General features: G+C 31.6%; 1 protein-coding gene across 1 annotated transcript; it reads left to right on the forward strand.

Moving 5' to 3' along the window:
* The first annotated feature begins 12,143 nt into the window (after positions 1 to 12,143).
* On the forward strand, positions 12,144 to 15,145 carry LOC113514314 (beta-1,4-galactosyltransferase 7). The gene is made up of 3 exons (XM_026898367.3): positions 12,144 to 12,390; positions 12,487 to 13,039; positions 13,458 to 15,145. The coding sequence occupies exons 1-3, from the start codon at positions 12,294 to 12,296 to the stop codon at positions 13,696 to 13,698; spliced, it is 891 nt and encodes a 296-aa protein (XP_026754168.2). The 5' UTR covers positions 12,144 to 12,293; the 3' UTR covers positions 13,699 to 15,145.
* Positions 15,146 to 15,273: the final 128 nt, after the last annotated feature.

Genomic DNA, 15,273 nt, shown 5'->3' on the forward strand with positions numbered 1-15,273 from the left:
TGATAGGTGGGTAGGTAGAAACATATGCCCAAGGGCCCAAGCAGGTGTCATAAATTAAGTAACTATTCGATTTAAAATTTTTATTGCTTGCCTCTAAATTTAAAGGTAAAAAAGTAACTACATTCTAAATTGTAAAATATTCTAGATGAGGTACTTAATAATAGCTACCTTTGCATTTCATTAAAATTTGTGTAATCTATTTGATTAAAAATTATTTTAAATATTATAGGATAATGCTTTGAGATTGATTTTTTTTTTTTGCTCTCATTTTGATGAAATTTTTAATTCCAACTTATTAATGGTAATATAGTACCATTTTTTTGCAATAAGAGACGAACAAATACATATAATGAATTATTGTCACGCTAATCAGGTAACTTCACGGCCGTTGTAGCTGTTAAGGCCATCTGCTATAAACAACAGTAGACTTATTCGAAAACAAATAGGTAACTTGATACTTGTAGAATTATTTTCATGTTTTTCTTCTTTTGCACTAATGTATTTATTCATAACTATCATCATATCATCCGTTAACTGTCCACTGCTGAACATAGGCCTCCCCTATAGGGGGGGGGGGGGTTTACCAGTAATTCCACGCTTGCCAGCCGGATAGACAACCGTAGTTAGACTTCGGTAATGTTTTAAGAGAGACGCTGCTGCTCATCCTTCGACCATTAAGTTCTCTTAATCACCTTTTACGACACCCACGAGAAAGAAAGGAATAGCCCATTCTATCTATATCATATTTAATTACTTTCTACAATATACAAGGGATGAAATTAATAGGTATACACTGTACATATTCTTACTCTAACTCTACACGGGGATAATTTAAACGAGATCTAGAAATAAAACATTTTTTCAGCGAGAATGTTTCTAATCGTAAAACTTCAATTAATGTTGTTAAAGAAGAAAAAACGATAGACAAGAGTTCTTAAAACCAGCTTGTATGCATGAGTTATGAAAATAGAAGAAGCAAGAAATACTTGTATAGATATAAAAGTTTTTAATAATTAGTCCTTTTGTGCCTGCCCGTAAAGGTATTACACGTAAACACATAGAACAAAGTGCCGACCGACTTGAAAATCACCGCTCCGTCACAGTGGTAGACAAACCAATTGATCGTATAAATTGATCATGGAAACTCAACAACATCACAGAGATAACTCAGTGAATACTAAGGTTAAAGTTGACTGGAAGAGAATGCTTTTTGCATTAAGTCTTCTATACACATTATATAGTTGTATACTAAAAATTATAGTTAAGTCAATCATTTATTTGTACAAACATAAGTTGATTGCATTACATGATATTAGGTACCTATATACAAAATTAAGATCGCTATGTTCCGCCGTTATTGAGCATACAAATATTACAAAACCCCTCACCAAAACCATTAAATACAATATCGATCATCAATTCAATAAATATAAATCTAATTATTATGTATTGTTAAAATTAGGCATTACAATAATTAATATCACAGTCATGAAAAGTTATGATAAAATTCAACGATAAATTTACTAAAATTGATAAAAAAACGATTCAATTTATTTTATGCCAAGTAATAGGAAATTATAACAACCAAATCAAATATAATATACAAAAATAATATAAAAATTAAAAATTTTATAACTTTGTACAAAGTCATCAGCTGGGGTACCGACCTCTGTCCTACTCGTGTTTCTGCCACCAAGTAGTGGCTGCGTTTCTGTTTGAGCACTAGGATATGGCAATAAAATTACAAGGCATAATATCCTCAAAGATGATATAACATGAAGGTTAGCATTGGTATCATAGAATATTCTATGATATCAATAGTTGTTATTCATGTCTATAGACAACAGTTTTTATTTTTTATCATGTAGGCGGACAGTTTGTTTGTTATGTCAAGGTGCATATAAAATTGATCTTACTTAATTAATTGTCACTTTTATAAAACAAACAATTTTATTTTTAGTAATAATTTAAACAGAGCTGTAAATGCTCTAATAACAAATTAAAAAAATAATCTTGTAGGCAAAACAATAATTGGAGATTTTAAAAGCAACATATGAAGTTGTAGTAAAAAGCGAAAAATTTATAAACATAATTAACTATCAGACCACTTTTTAAATAAATCATTAAAGAATATTGAAAACATAGTATCATAATAAATATGATTTCTAAATATCATACAACAAATTTAATATCCACGTCTATCTGTTTCTCGTTCGTTTCTTTTAAACTACTAATATTCGGGTTACCTATACTATTAATTAAGGATTTTTTTAAGGAAAGTTGGTAGACACAATTTACACACATACGAAGCTAGAGGGCGTTACTAGTAGTTCATATTAAATCAAACTCTACCTCAATACACATAAAAAAACGTGATCAATGGTAGCCTGTATAAACAAAAGCAAAGACCTTAGGAATTACACATTTCACAAGATTACCGACTCGCACATTATCGCCTGATCTGGCACAGGCGTGACTTCATTTGAATAACTGAATAGAGGTTTGGTTCAAACTGGCGGGGCGGGCGTGTTTGGATACCTAATTGTTTAGTATTTGTTGCCGACAGTTTATAAGTAGGTTTAAATTATAAGAAGTTGTAATTGCATGTTTTCGATGCCGACAATAAATATATATGTCATGGAATGATTCTAAAATAAGGTTATATCTAAGTAATGATTCTTAATAATTATTATTTTATGGGCATGCGAAGCTTAAAAATATAGGTAGGTAATAAGAAATAACAAAGAATATATATATATCAATACTCGTATACGATACTGTCCATACACCTTGTGAAAAGAAAAATAATACTTTCAATACCTTAAAACTTGGTCTCTTTGTCTACCTCACAAGAAAATCTATATACATAGAAAATTTTAATGCATTACTGAAGGCTCACAATAAGTTGTAGTAATTGAATGTTAATTCAAGTATGTTTGGAAATAAAGTTATGTAAACAAATATAAATAATTACTATCTAGATATCTAAGTAGTTTTAGAAGCTGGCTGCCTACATAGATATAAGTGTTTTTGTATATAAACGGCTAGTCACAATATTATATATCGTTAATATTGTGAAAAGTAGCACTTGACTGCAGTCCGGATATTCTAACATCGAATCTCAGTCAAACAACTGAACTTTTCAAATTCAAGTTTTTTTTTATTCAACTTAGAACGGCAAACAAGCTGACGGCCTACCTGATGAAAAGTGGTAACCGTCGCCTATAGATATGAGCAGTACCATGGACATAACAGAGTATACTGTTTCGCCCAATGATACCCCCCATGCGTTGCCATTCCTGAGGACTCAGCTGTTATTCCTTTGGAATTTGGAATTCAAGTTTGGAATATTTAAAAATTATTATCACAAAACCTCTCGAATTTAGTATGTTCCACTCTCACACGAGTAGTAGTACTAGTTAATGTTATTTTATTAGACAGAACAATAAATCCATCGATATTATTTGTCCACCATAATCGTGCTGATTGTGGTGGACAAATAAATATTACTTGTCTAACCTACCGCATGCGGTAATGGAGTACAAAACAGTACATTACTGTTGTAAAAGTGTCGTGTTGAATTAATGGCTCGTGTCGTGCCGGTTCGATTCCTGTTGATTGACTGTATAGTGATGTAATTACACTTACACAGTTATTAAAAGTCTTACTTTTCTCCATATATGAGAAAGACAATAAGATTAACTTTTAGTTTCGCGTTGCATGTTTTACTCGTTGAGTAGAAGAAAAAACTTCTGCCTCGGAAGTAGACAGAGCACTGTTAGATTAGTATCTAATAAGTGCATGACATAATATCTATTTTTTTACAGATAACAATAGGCACCTAATAAACTCTCATGAAGCTTTTATCAAAAAAGGGAACGCCTACTTGCCTAAGTATAGTCAAGTCAAGTCAACTCAACTAACAATATTCATAATCGATTAAAAATCTCAAATCTGCTTACGTGGATCGAAACAACAATCATATCGATAAAATCATTAAATCGTTACATCACTAGGAATCAATCATAAAAATTAGACTCAGGAACAATGGCGGTGTGTGGGCGACGCGGGCGGTCCTACATTAACAGTATGAGCTCGACTCCTGTTTAGGTCATAATTATCTATCGATATGAGGACTAATAAGTGTATCCCTACTTAAAGCTATATAATTGTGTCTAATATATTATTAATACATTGCCGAAATAAAATTTAAAATCCAAAAAATACATAATATATCTACATAATTTAAATAATGGATTCTTATTATGAATATTTTATTTGAGTACGCCAAAATGTCGACCCTATATAGCAAAGATTTATAAATTTTCAGTACTTTCTTACTAGCTGCAATGTAGATACTTTATAGGTATCTATTTACCGAAAAAGTGTCGGCTGTATCCAGCGATGGAATAAAAAAGAAAAATTTAACACTCACCTACTTAATTTTCACCATGTAGTCCCGGAAAAAAAATGAACCACCCCTTCCTTTCCTGTGGATTTCGTAAGAGACGACTAAGGGAGCTTAATGATCGAAGAATGGCCAGCAGCGTCGCTCTTAAAACATCTGCAAAGCCTTATTGCGGTTTCCAACCCGCCCACAAAGCATACCAATTATTGGCAAAACTCCCATTTATGTGGGAGACCTATGTTCAGCAGTGGACAGTTAACGGCTGATACGACTACACAGTTTGCATTCCTTATGGCAGTTTACCATTGGCGGGATTTTGTCAGTAGTTGCCACGCTTGGCTAACGAATTGGTAACCGCAGTTTACTTATGGTGATGTTAAGATGCTTAAGTTATTTGTTAAGAGGAACACTGCTGTTCATCCCTCGACCAATAAGTTTCCTTAGTCGCCTTTTATGACACCCTCGGGGAAGGAAGGGATGGCCCTTTTTAAACCGGTAGGTATAGGAGCCATCTTATTTATTACATATTTATATATTACTTACTACAAATATATAATACTTATACTACATATTACTTACTCATGTTGTATTAGTTTAAAGGGTATCCCACCTATCAAGGACCGTTACATTGTTTGCCATTTTTAATTTCAGGTTGTCTGTAAGAGATTGCTTTTAGCGATAAGCTCGCCTTTTGTATATGCACATTCTGTATAAATACTCCTTGTATACATATCTACTGAGCGCAATAAAGAGTTTATTATTATTATTTCATAAAAAATGTGCTTATATTTAAATAAAATTTCATATCCCTCTAGATCATAAATAAAATAATACAAAACTGCACTACTTATATAGACGTTTTATTCAGAGTCATAAGAATAATGTGGCTGGAAGGGAATAAAGTTGGTTTAAACATTAACTACGGTAGGACAAATTGATTATGTTAATATAACCGCACCAAGGTGCCCTTATCTACCATTCAGTAAAGACTCTCTTTGTCAGTACAAATGAACACGAGCGCCAAATAGCTTTATCTTAATTGCGTTGAAAAAGGGCGCAGACAGCATTAACATTAGTCTTTGTAAGTAATAATAAAATTTAATTAATTACCAGCTTAAATCTTTATAGCTGCAGGCATATAATTTAAATATTTATAAAAGTGTTCTTTATGAACTTTATCAATCTTAAATATATTTATTACTAATATTTTTTTTAATTAAGGAGAAGAAACATTAAACATAATCACTATGTTATAAAAGTCGGCACTGTCCTTATATTGACGAAACTGGAAAATGAATCTAAGCAAACACCTAATTGGTTGCATAGATAGAACAGTACAACACAATAAAATAACTAAATACTTATTCATAGTATTGTAATTACAACTATTTGTAATATGCTTCTATCCAAAATATCGACATCGATAGATATCATAAACTAGCTAGGTACTACATAATATCAAATTTTCAAATCCAATAAAATGGTTGCATATCTTACAGAAACGCGGACCAGCCTGGACCCTTAATTTAAAAAGTACGTTTAGAGAGTCTAAGGATAAGAGATCTTTAAGCTGTAGAAAAACACTGAAGAAGCCGGCTAGTGTATCTAAGTATTTAGTATCGACATCGATTAATTTAAACATCGAATACTGTACAGCCATTTTGTTAAACATGGCATTTACGAGCGGCTGCGCGCCGCTCTTGCCATTTAATGTGTTCGATATTAATTTAATATTTTGTAATTGCTGTTTTTACTTCCGTGTGTGGTTAAATTAGAAATTATTTTCATTTTTATTTAATTAGTTATATGTTTCACAAATCTATATGTAAAAAGATAACAGATAATAATATAATGTACGATTAGGAATGTAGCTATTTGATTCACATGCATAGATAAAAAAAATATATCAGTAGGTACCTATCCGAATTTAGATAAAATTAGCTTACCTATGGAATGTTTAGCAACTACTTTCTACCAATCTTGACATAAACATCACAAAATATTGATAACAATTCTCGCCGAAAATATATTCTTTGAAAGTACATAAGTAGGCAAAATATGTAGTTTAAATATTATATTTTCGTTAAAAATTGCTGTTCTCGCCCTCGAATTGGGGACCGGTAAACAACAGAGGTTGCCGGTTCGGAGGCCAACCACATGCCCATTTGTTGCAGTATCCGACCGTTCATTTACCTTCCTAATGCTCCTCAAATATTGTGTCTAAATTACGCCAACCATGTACCCTCTTGTATAGGCATTCCGTCACCCGTATCCAATAGCGAGGATGCCTTAAATACCGTACCGCAAACCATAAAAAAAAACATACCCACACAGTAGAAGAGTGACTGCGCACACTAAAAGATTCGCGGATTCATATCTTAGTACTTCATACCTACCTTAACTTAGCTTATTCGTGAAGAAATGCATTTGTAGACTATAAAGAACATCAACGCAATATAAATTGTTGTAATGGCAATCCTCACGTTTGAACCACATTACCTATTTACCATCAAGTAGAATGTAATCGCTTTGATTAGCCTCTATAATAAAAAAAATTGTGTAAATAGAAACATTACAAAAAAATATTTTTTTAATTAAATAATTGGATAAATATTTACCTACAAAATGATACAAAAAAAACATACATAGATATTCTGTATGATTATATATCTATTATTAGGTATACCTCAGAAATGCAACTTTTTGTTTTCTTGTTGTGCAGGAAACAAGAATGTTTACATTATATGCAAGTGCCTATAATTTTATATTTACTTGTCAACAAGTAATTATGTCCTTTTATTAATCGATATAGCGATAAACAATAGAATTTATTAATTTTAAAACGAGTTGCAAAACTAATAGACTGTAGTGGAAAATTAAAATATTAAGTTAATAACAGCATTTATAATCTACCTATCTATATGTAGGTTATAATAAAACAGTGTACCTACGACATTAAATACCATTCATTGGTACCTATATAATTATACATAAGTTATATATAGTTATAACACCTACAAGATATGTTCATAAAACTAAACAACTTTCCCTAAAGAGCGTAAATCGAAATCATATAATATTTTTCCACGATTTCAGTACTATTAACCCAGTATAGACCTATCTACAATTTACATAAAGATCTTACATGGATAACGAAATATCCTTCTGTACTTCTCAAATAAAACGTTAATACTATGAACATTACATAATAGATATTCAGCAATTAACCCTTCATCGCTGCTCCCTATTCATTAGTTGCCTTGCCTGTTATTACCTTTTTACTTACGGAACTCTAATAGCACAAATAATATGATGAGCAACAAACGCTCATTATAACGAGTTGAAGCCCCGGGCTACATATAAATAACCTAACCAGCATTCCCCTACTTATTTCTGTTTGTTAATTCCTTTAATTACTCCCAGCCAACTCGAAACCGTCAATTATTCTTCGAAAAATAAACAAAGAAATGCCAAACTACGAGGTCTAACTACTTATTCTTAATTACTTTTAACTGAGACGTAACTCAACGTTGAAAGTAGGTATTTAGCGGACTTATCTTTCCTTATAGACGTTGATGTATCGCTGCTTGAAACGGAACGTAAGTACTTTTTAACCCACCATGTTTGATTTCGTATACAAACGGTCATTTGTGGCCCTTTGACATGATCATACAACGTTTGTATTACTTAAAAGGGCAAATAAACTGATACCAAACTAAAAACAAAAGCAAGATATAGTAGTAATAGGTAAACTGCACATGGCATCCTTTATATTTTGCCGATCTTGAGGACTTAATTGGTCAATAAACAAAATTATACAAGAAATTTTTGCTCAGAGTTTAAATTATTTTCTTAAAATGGTAAAAGAAATTTCTGATTTTAATATATAATTGTTCTTATATTCTATAGTTATCGTATATAATATTAAAACTAGTATAAGCTAACGCTGTGTGTAGCAATTAACGGTGTACAATTAAAAAAAAATAGTTATAATTACTTAGCTTATTATAGTCAATGTAATGTGAATTGTATTACTGTTGCTGTGCCTAAATAAATGCATATGATTTTCGTTGATTATTTTATGATTTAAGACAATTTTAAGTAAAATTTCAAAATTGTCAATTGGTTTTTATTATGTATGAATGTGAAGTAACAGATCTTTCCCTGAATAAATTATAATCCACACAATAGCAATATTTCTTGCAATTTTTTTTTTTTGCATAGTTGTACGTTACAAGAGAATAAAGACAAAAATTATGATAACTTATTGCTATATTGGTAGAAAATAAATAATAAATTACTCGCCAATTTGAAGTATTACTTCAAATTATCTTGAATTACAAAATAATCAAGAAAAATCAAAATTCTCGGTTCTAGCGCCATCCCGTACCTACTTCGTGTACAATTTTGTTTAGTGACCAATCACAGTGATACAATATCTAAATATAAAACCTTAAGGTGTTATATTTAGATATTGTATTTGAAATATCACTTATTTACGGCAACATTGAATAAGGCAATGGTATCAGACAGTTGACATAAAACTATACCAATAAATAAACAATTTCAATGAGATAAAAATGAAATGGCTGCACTTTTATTGAACAAAGGCAAGTGACAAGAAAATGATGATATACAAGCCCTATAGATTGCCAAAAGAATTGTGTAATTCGGTTCAGATTTGGCGACGCAATCGCTTAACATACATTAGTCGCAAAAGAAAATGAGAACTTCAACATTGAGAGTTTTGGAACTCGCTTAAAAATGCCTCTTACTATTCCATATAGGAATGTTGTGTGTGTATTTAATATTCATTTCTATAAACTAATTTATTAGTTAAACTCTTTGTTAAACTACACCTAAAATGTGGTAAAAATGACCGCCATCATTTTTAAGCCAGCCCGGCACTGTATTAATAGCTGTCGACTTCTACCGCGCTCGTCCGAGCAAACCATGTAATTAGGTGGTTATAAAAAGTTTAGGCGATTAATTGTGGTGCATTGTGTACCCAAAGTGGTGTGTTAGTGTGTGTTAAATTAATATTTATTGTTGACATTCCGTGCCGTGAGCCTGGCCAGTATTTAGACGTTGTAAATTTTAATTCATTGTCGCTTTTTGGGATCCCTTAGAGATTATTTTGTTCTTATTGTTTAGAGTTAGTAAATATATATTAAAATATAGATACATAATTACTAGTAACAGTGTATATTACGCGACAATTATCTTCTATGTTACTACATTTAATTTGAGTAGGTGTATTTTTGTTCATTCTAATAAAATCTACCATGAGGTTAGTAACACCACACCCCGGACACTTAATAAAATATGCCATGAGCTGTGATTGTCACAACTACAGAAACAAGTAATCTATGTGCATGTGACAATGTATGCGTAGTTAGAATTGACGCGGGAATAAATACACGCTTCCATATATTGTACAATGTAAATGGAAGTTGTGACTTCAAAAAAGCAACGCACTGTAAAACAATTAGTCGAATCTATAGAAAAAAAAATAACAAAAGTGTACTTCAATGAACACTACAAATTATTTTCGTACCAATGTTTCAATAAGATTATTTTACATATATTTAGTCACAATATTGTTACTGATATGAACTAAAATTAGATTATTACCAATATTTCAGTTTGTCTTAGTAAATCACTGTTACTATTCACTAGTATGAATTTTATTTATTATAAAGGGCTGTAAATTACCGGGTAACTTGTTCTTAGTAATAACAGTGTATAAATAATCACAGGTGTCACAGTATATTCTGGGAGGTACATAATATTTTTATGTGTATAAGACATAGTTATCATTTTTAATTAGGTGGACTAATTTATTATTTTCTTAGTTGTCTAAATGATCGCTTCCAAAAAAGTACAAAGTCAATGCGACGCAATAATAGTCGATTTCGAACTTTAAATTTTCAATAACTAGCTACATCTCGTTTTCATACCTTGCAAATATTATAACATCTATCCTTCTCTGATGTCGGCGGCTACTGAAGCGTAGACTAGTAGTGACATCCATTAGATTATGATAACTAACGCGTATTTGGGAAGGAGTGAGGTCAGATCGCAATGGGCGGCAGGGAGTGTCCATACTGTACATTTAGTACTATTACTTATACTGTAATAACACTATGTGTCTGTTTGTTCCCTGCTGCTCGTCTAAACAGGCCTCAGAACCCCATACTACCCAGGTAGATAAACTTTTTAAAAAACCGCAGGGCAAAATTACAATTTTATGATACGAATGACAAACATATCAACAAATAACTTAATATATAATTAAATGTTCATACATTTTTTTAAATATTGAAACAAGCAAAGTGCCTTTTAACCCAGTACACCTATACTTAATTAAGTACCTCTCAGTCACGTAGCCTTATGAAATAATGATCCCATAACACTACACTCGACCAATAACTATATAACAATAAAACAATAACGAATTACAATAACGTTACGATAATTAGCCGCTTAGATTTCGTGACCTCATATAGCGTGCTTGGGGACCATTCAGCAACGACTAATTAGCAATTCAAACAAATTTAGCTTAATAACAACAACTAAACTTGGTACCGATCACGTTTAACGATAATTAATACCTTCCTAACTAGCTGTGCTTGTAGGTCAGCCAATCTCTTTTTTCTTTTTGTATTTTATAGTCAAAATTACCAAAAAAAAAAAATCGTAAACTTTCTTCATCATCATCATTTCAGCCATTATCCGTCCACTGCTAAACATAGACCTCCTCCATAGACTGCAATAAGGAACAGTCCCGAGCCACCTGCATCCACTGACTCCCTGCAATGCATTTGAGGTCGTCACTTTATCTAGTGAGGGGTCGTCCTACACTGCATTTGCCCGTACGGGGTCGCCACTCCTCTCCGCTCTTTAGGGAAAGTTGTTTAGAACCTTTCTTCCCCATCGGTTGTCGGTTCTTCTATGTGACCAGGCCATTGCCACTTCAGCTTGCTTATCTTTTGGGCTATGTCAGTTACTTTGATTCTATTACGGATATCCTCGTTTCGGATTCTATCATGCAAAGAAACTTCGATCCTATATCTATCCATAGCCCGCTGAGTAATTTGAAACTTTTGCATCGTGTAAAACCATGTTTCGGTTCCATAAGTCATCACTAGCAACACGCACTGGTTAAAAGTCTACGTCTTTAAACTTTGAGGTATTTTGGATGCAAAAAGGAGCATAGTTTTCCGAATGCTGCCCAGCTGAGTTGGATTCGTCAGTTGACCACTAGGTCGAAATTAGACTTATCCATTCGGAGAACTTGTCCTAGATATACATATGTACTCATCGACATCTTCGAGCGTATTGTTCTCAATCGTAACCGGTATAGATTATGGACGTTAGACATGATTTTAGTCTTGATCATGTTCATCTTAAAACCTACCTGTTAAGAAGCACCATTGAGGTAATTCAAATTATTGATAGTATAAAACTTTGAAATAATCTACCTACTTTCATAAAAACCGCAAACGCGGTACCAATTTAATAAATCGAAATCATATAGAATATAGTAGTAGAATCCGATAATATATACTTGCATTTTTAAGAATAAAACCCCAATATTAGCTTATAAACAAAATATGTCTATGTAAAGTACTTTGTGTTAATCATTTACCGCGTCTATAAAAACGGACAACTGATTGACAGCTTACTATTTTGACAGTGACAACTAATACTTTTAGATGTCAGTCATATCATATGTCATTGTAATTTGTTGTCAATTTTCATTAACAGCAATCTTATGTTTATTTTTACCTTCTTGTTTAATCCTATTTTATCAAAAATAATGATAATACAGCATTATAACGTAATTACGTGACATAACATTAATATTAAGGACATAAATTCAATGGGTAACCGACTCACTTGCTCAAAATGTCTCATGATATGTTTAGTAGCAACATTAATTATAGGTTGCTATTTAGCATCTTTTCCAATTCATTCTGGTAAGGAATAGAATACAGAAGCTTTAAATAAGTATTTATTATTTTCTTTCATTAATCAATGCTATAATGATCCTATTCTGTCTATATTTTTCGCAGATTTGCCAGCTTTGCCTAAACCCGCGAAATATGAAAAAGTTTTAAATAAATTACACAAAAAGCACTTAGCGGTATTAGTGCCATTTAGAGATCGTTTCGAAGAATTACTGGAGTTCGTGCCGCATATGTACAGCTTTTTAAACAAGCAGAAAATACCTTTTCATATATTCGTTATTCAGCAAAAAGACAGCAATCGATTCAACAGAGCTTCACTTATAAATGTTGGTTTCCTCTTCACAAAGAATGATTTCGATTACATTGCAATGCATGATGTTGACTTATTACCAATAAATGATGATTTAAAGTATGATTATCCTGAAGATGGTCCTTACCACATATCTTCACCAAAGACTCATCCAAAATACCACTATGATACATTTATAGGGGGTATTTTATTAGTAAAAAATGAACATTATGAATTAGTCAAGGGTATGTCAAATAATTATTGGGGATGGGGATTGGAAGATGATGAGTTTTATGTGAGATTAAAAGATGCTGGATTGACTGTAAAAAGACCAGAAAATATTGCAACTGGACCTGAAAATACTTTTAAGTGAGTAAAATTCTATCTTTTTGTTAGATATCTATTTTAAGTATATAATATACTTTTTACTTACTGCAGTTACTTTAACATTTAAAAATTAATAAGAATTTTAAAGGTTGAATACAGTGTAATGACTTATTCTCTCTACATATAAAATAAACACTAACTGGTAGTTGGTTTCCCAATGCATAGCAAAGATTACTAGCTCAGAAACTTTTGATTTTTACACATTATAGGTTTTAAGCCATTACTAGATCTCTTGAAATAACAAGTTATCAAAATTGTATTCTTATATTTCTACAGTCACAAGCATTCACTAAGGGTTTCTTGAAAATGCCCAAAAGAATGTACTACTAATAATAAAAGTAATACTGCATTATATATTAGCGTAGCCTTTCAACTTTTAAATTCATCTGCTATTTTACAGGCATATACATGACAAAACATACCGTCGGCGCGATATGCGTAAATGCTACAACCAACGAGAGGTTACGCGCCGCCGTGACAGAGTCACAGGACTCCATGATGTCGCATATAAGCTGTGGAGTAGACATAATGTGACAATTGATAGTTTGCCCATCACAGTACTTAATGTAGAGCTATTATGTAACAAATCTGTAACACCTTGGTGTCAGTGTCCTGACCCAGTGAAAGTAAAAACTAAATAATAACCAGATAATCACCAGTGGTTATATCTTAAACTAGGTATCCTAGTTTATATATTGCAGTTGTGACACCTAGACTGGAGCCAATTTAAAAGGTTATTTTTTAAATTATCCCAACTGAAAAGTAGATTATACATTTAAACAATGTGCCTTACCACCAAGGTCATCTAATAAAGAGTATTAATAATGTAAAATTTGATTTCATGAACCCTACTAGCAAAACAATAAAAACTACCTGAAAACAGGAAGTTCAGTGTATTACATTACATTTTTTAGAAGCAATTTTTAATGTAATCAATATTTTATTACATATATGCCCTATGGTCCTGGCATAGAATAGGCCACTCCTTCTTTTTCTGTAGGTGTCGTAAGAGGCAACTAAGGGAAGGGGAGGAGATGGGCAACAGCATACTTAAAACATCTCCAAAACCTAACTATGGTTACCAAGCGTAGCGACTATGGCATAAACCCCCAAAGAGGAGGCTTATGTTCAGCCGTGGACAGTTAAAGACTGATATAATGATGATGATGAAGTATTTTATTGTAAAACATATTGAAAAATATAATCATAAACAAGATACAGCAATATTTATAAATTTATTATTGAATATGTGACACATAAACATATTATGCTTGTCAACTCTCATCAATCTTTTTAATATAATTATTGGGTGGGAATATATAGATAGCTCTTACTTTACAATAGAATTGGCCATTGATATAATTTGTTAAACAAAAAAATAATGATTTATTAAATAGTGCCACTGAATGAGAAAATATCTACTGTTCATCAGTGCCACAAAAATTAAGCGTATACACTATAAATATAGCAACTGCAAACTATACTAGTCACTAACGACTTCATTATACTCTTATAATTTTTTATAATAATCTGTTATTATCACATACTAAGAAAACGTGGTAGTGTTAATAATTGCTAATATATAATGCTGTAACACATGGATGGACAATGTCGCCTTATATAAGTAAGGATTGTTTTGCGCTGTTTTGTTACTGAACCCCAAAAAATTATTTATGCGAACTGCTAAAATAAAAATAATGTATTAAAATCCATTTTCCACATTTCAAATTTGTACATAATTTATTGAATATCTTTTTATTTTTTACCATAGAATTTGTAGTATGTATTTTGTTCCGCCATCAAAAAGGATTTTAAATATATTTGTATTTATCTAAGAAAAATTGAACTATTTCTTAACAGTATTTTTTTACTGTAACAAACTGTAAATATTATCTTTAAGTGTTGAAAACTACTGCCTCACTCATTATATATAAGAATATGTTTGCTCTAAAATAAACTTCATAATCTTGAGACAGCACTGAGCCTACTGAAGTACAAGCCTACAAATAGTTTGTATTTTTATTTACTGAGAAATTCTTAAGTATACCAACTTTATATTTTTATATTCTATTAGATCTTTTAACAGTAGTCATTAATTAATTTGAAACAAAATAGAATGTCCACCACATTCTATTATTATATTAATCTACCCTTTTTTAAAGGCGATAAAAAATTAAGACAATAACTTACTTTATACCTGTTTTTGTTTTAAAATT

This window comes from Galleria mellonella, unplaced genomic scaffold (genome assembly GCF_026898425.1).
Source record: "Galleria mellonella isolate WM207_F2 unplaced genomic scaffold, CSIRO_AGI_GalMel_v1 utg270, whole genome shotgun sequence".
In the NCBI taxonomy this organism is placed as follows: domain Eukaryota; kingdom Metazoa; phylum Arthropoda; class Insecta; order Lepidoptera; family Pyralidae; genus Galleria; species Galleria mellonella.

Excerpts from the sequence above, each read along its gene's own strand:
- LOC113514314 (XM_026898367.3), top strand. The coding sequence starts at position 12,294 with ATGGGTAACCGACTCACTTGCTCAAAATGTCTCATGATATGTTTAGTA. Across the intron at positions 12,391-12,486 it reads ATCTTTTCCAATTCATTCTG|ATTTGCCAGCTTTGCCTAAA; the intron begins GTAAGGAATAGA and ends TATTTTTCGCAG. Across the intron at positions 13,040-13,457 it reads GGACCTGAAAATACTTTTAA|GCATATACATGACAAAACAT; the intron begins GTGAGTAAAATT and ends GCTATTTTACAG.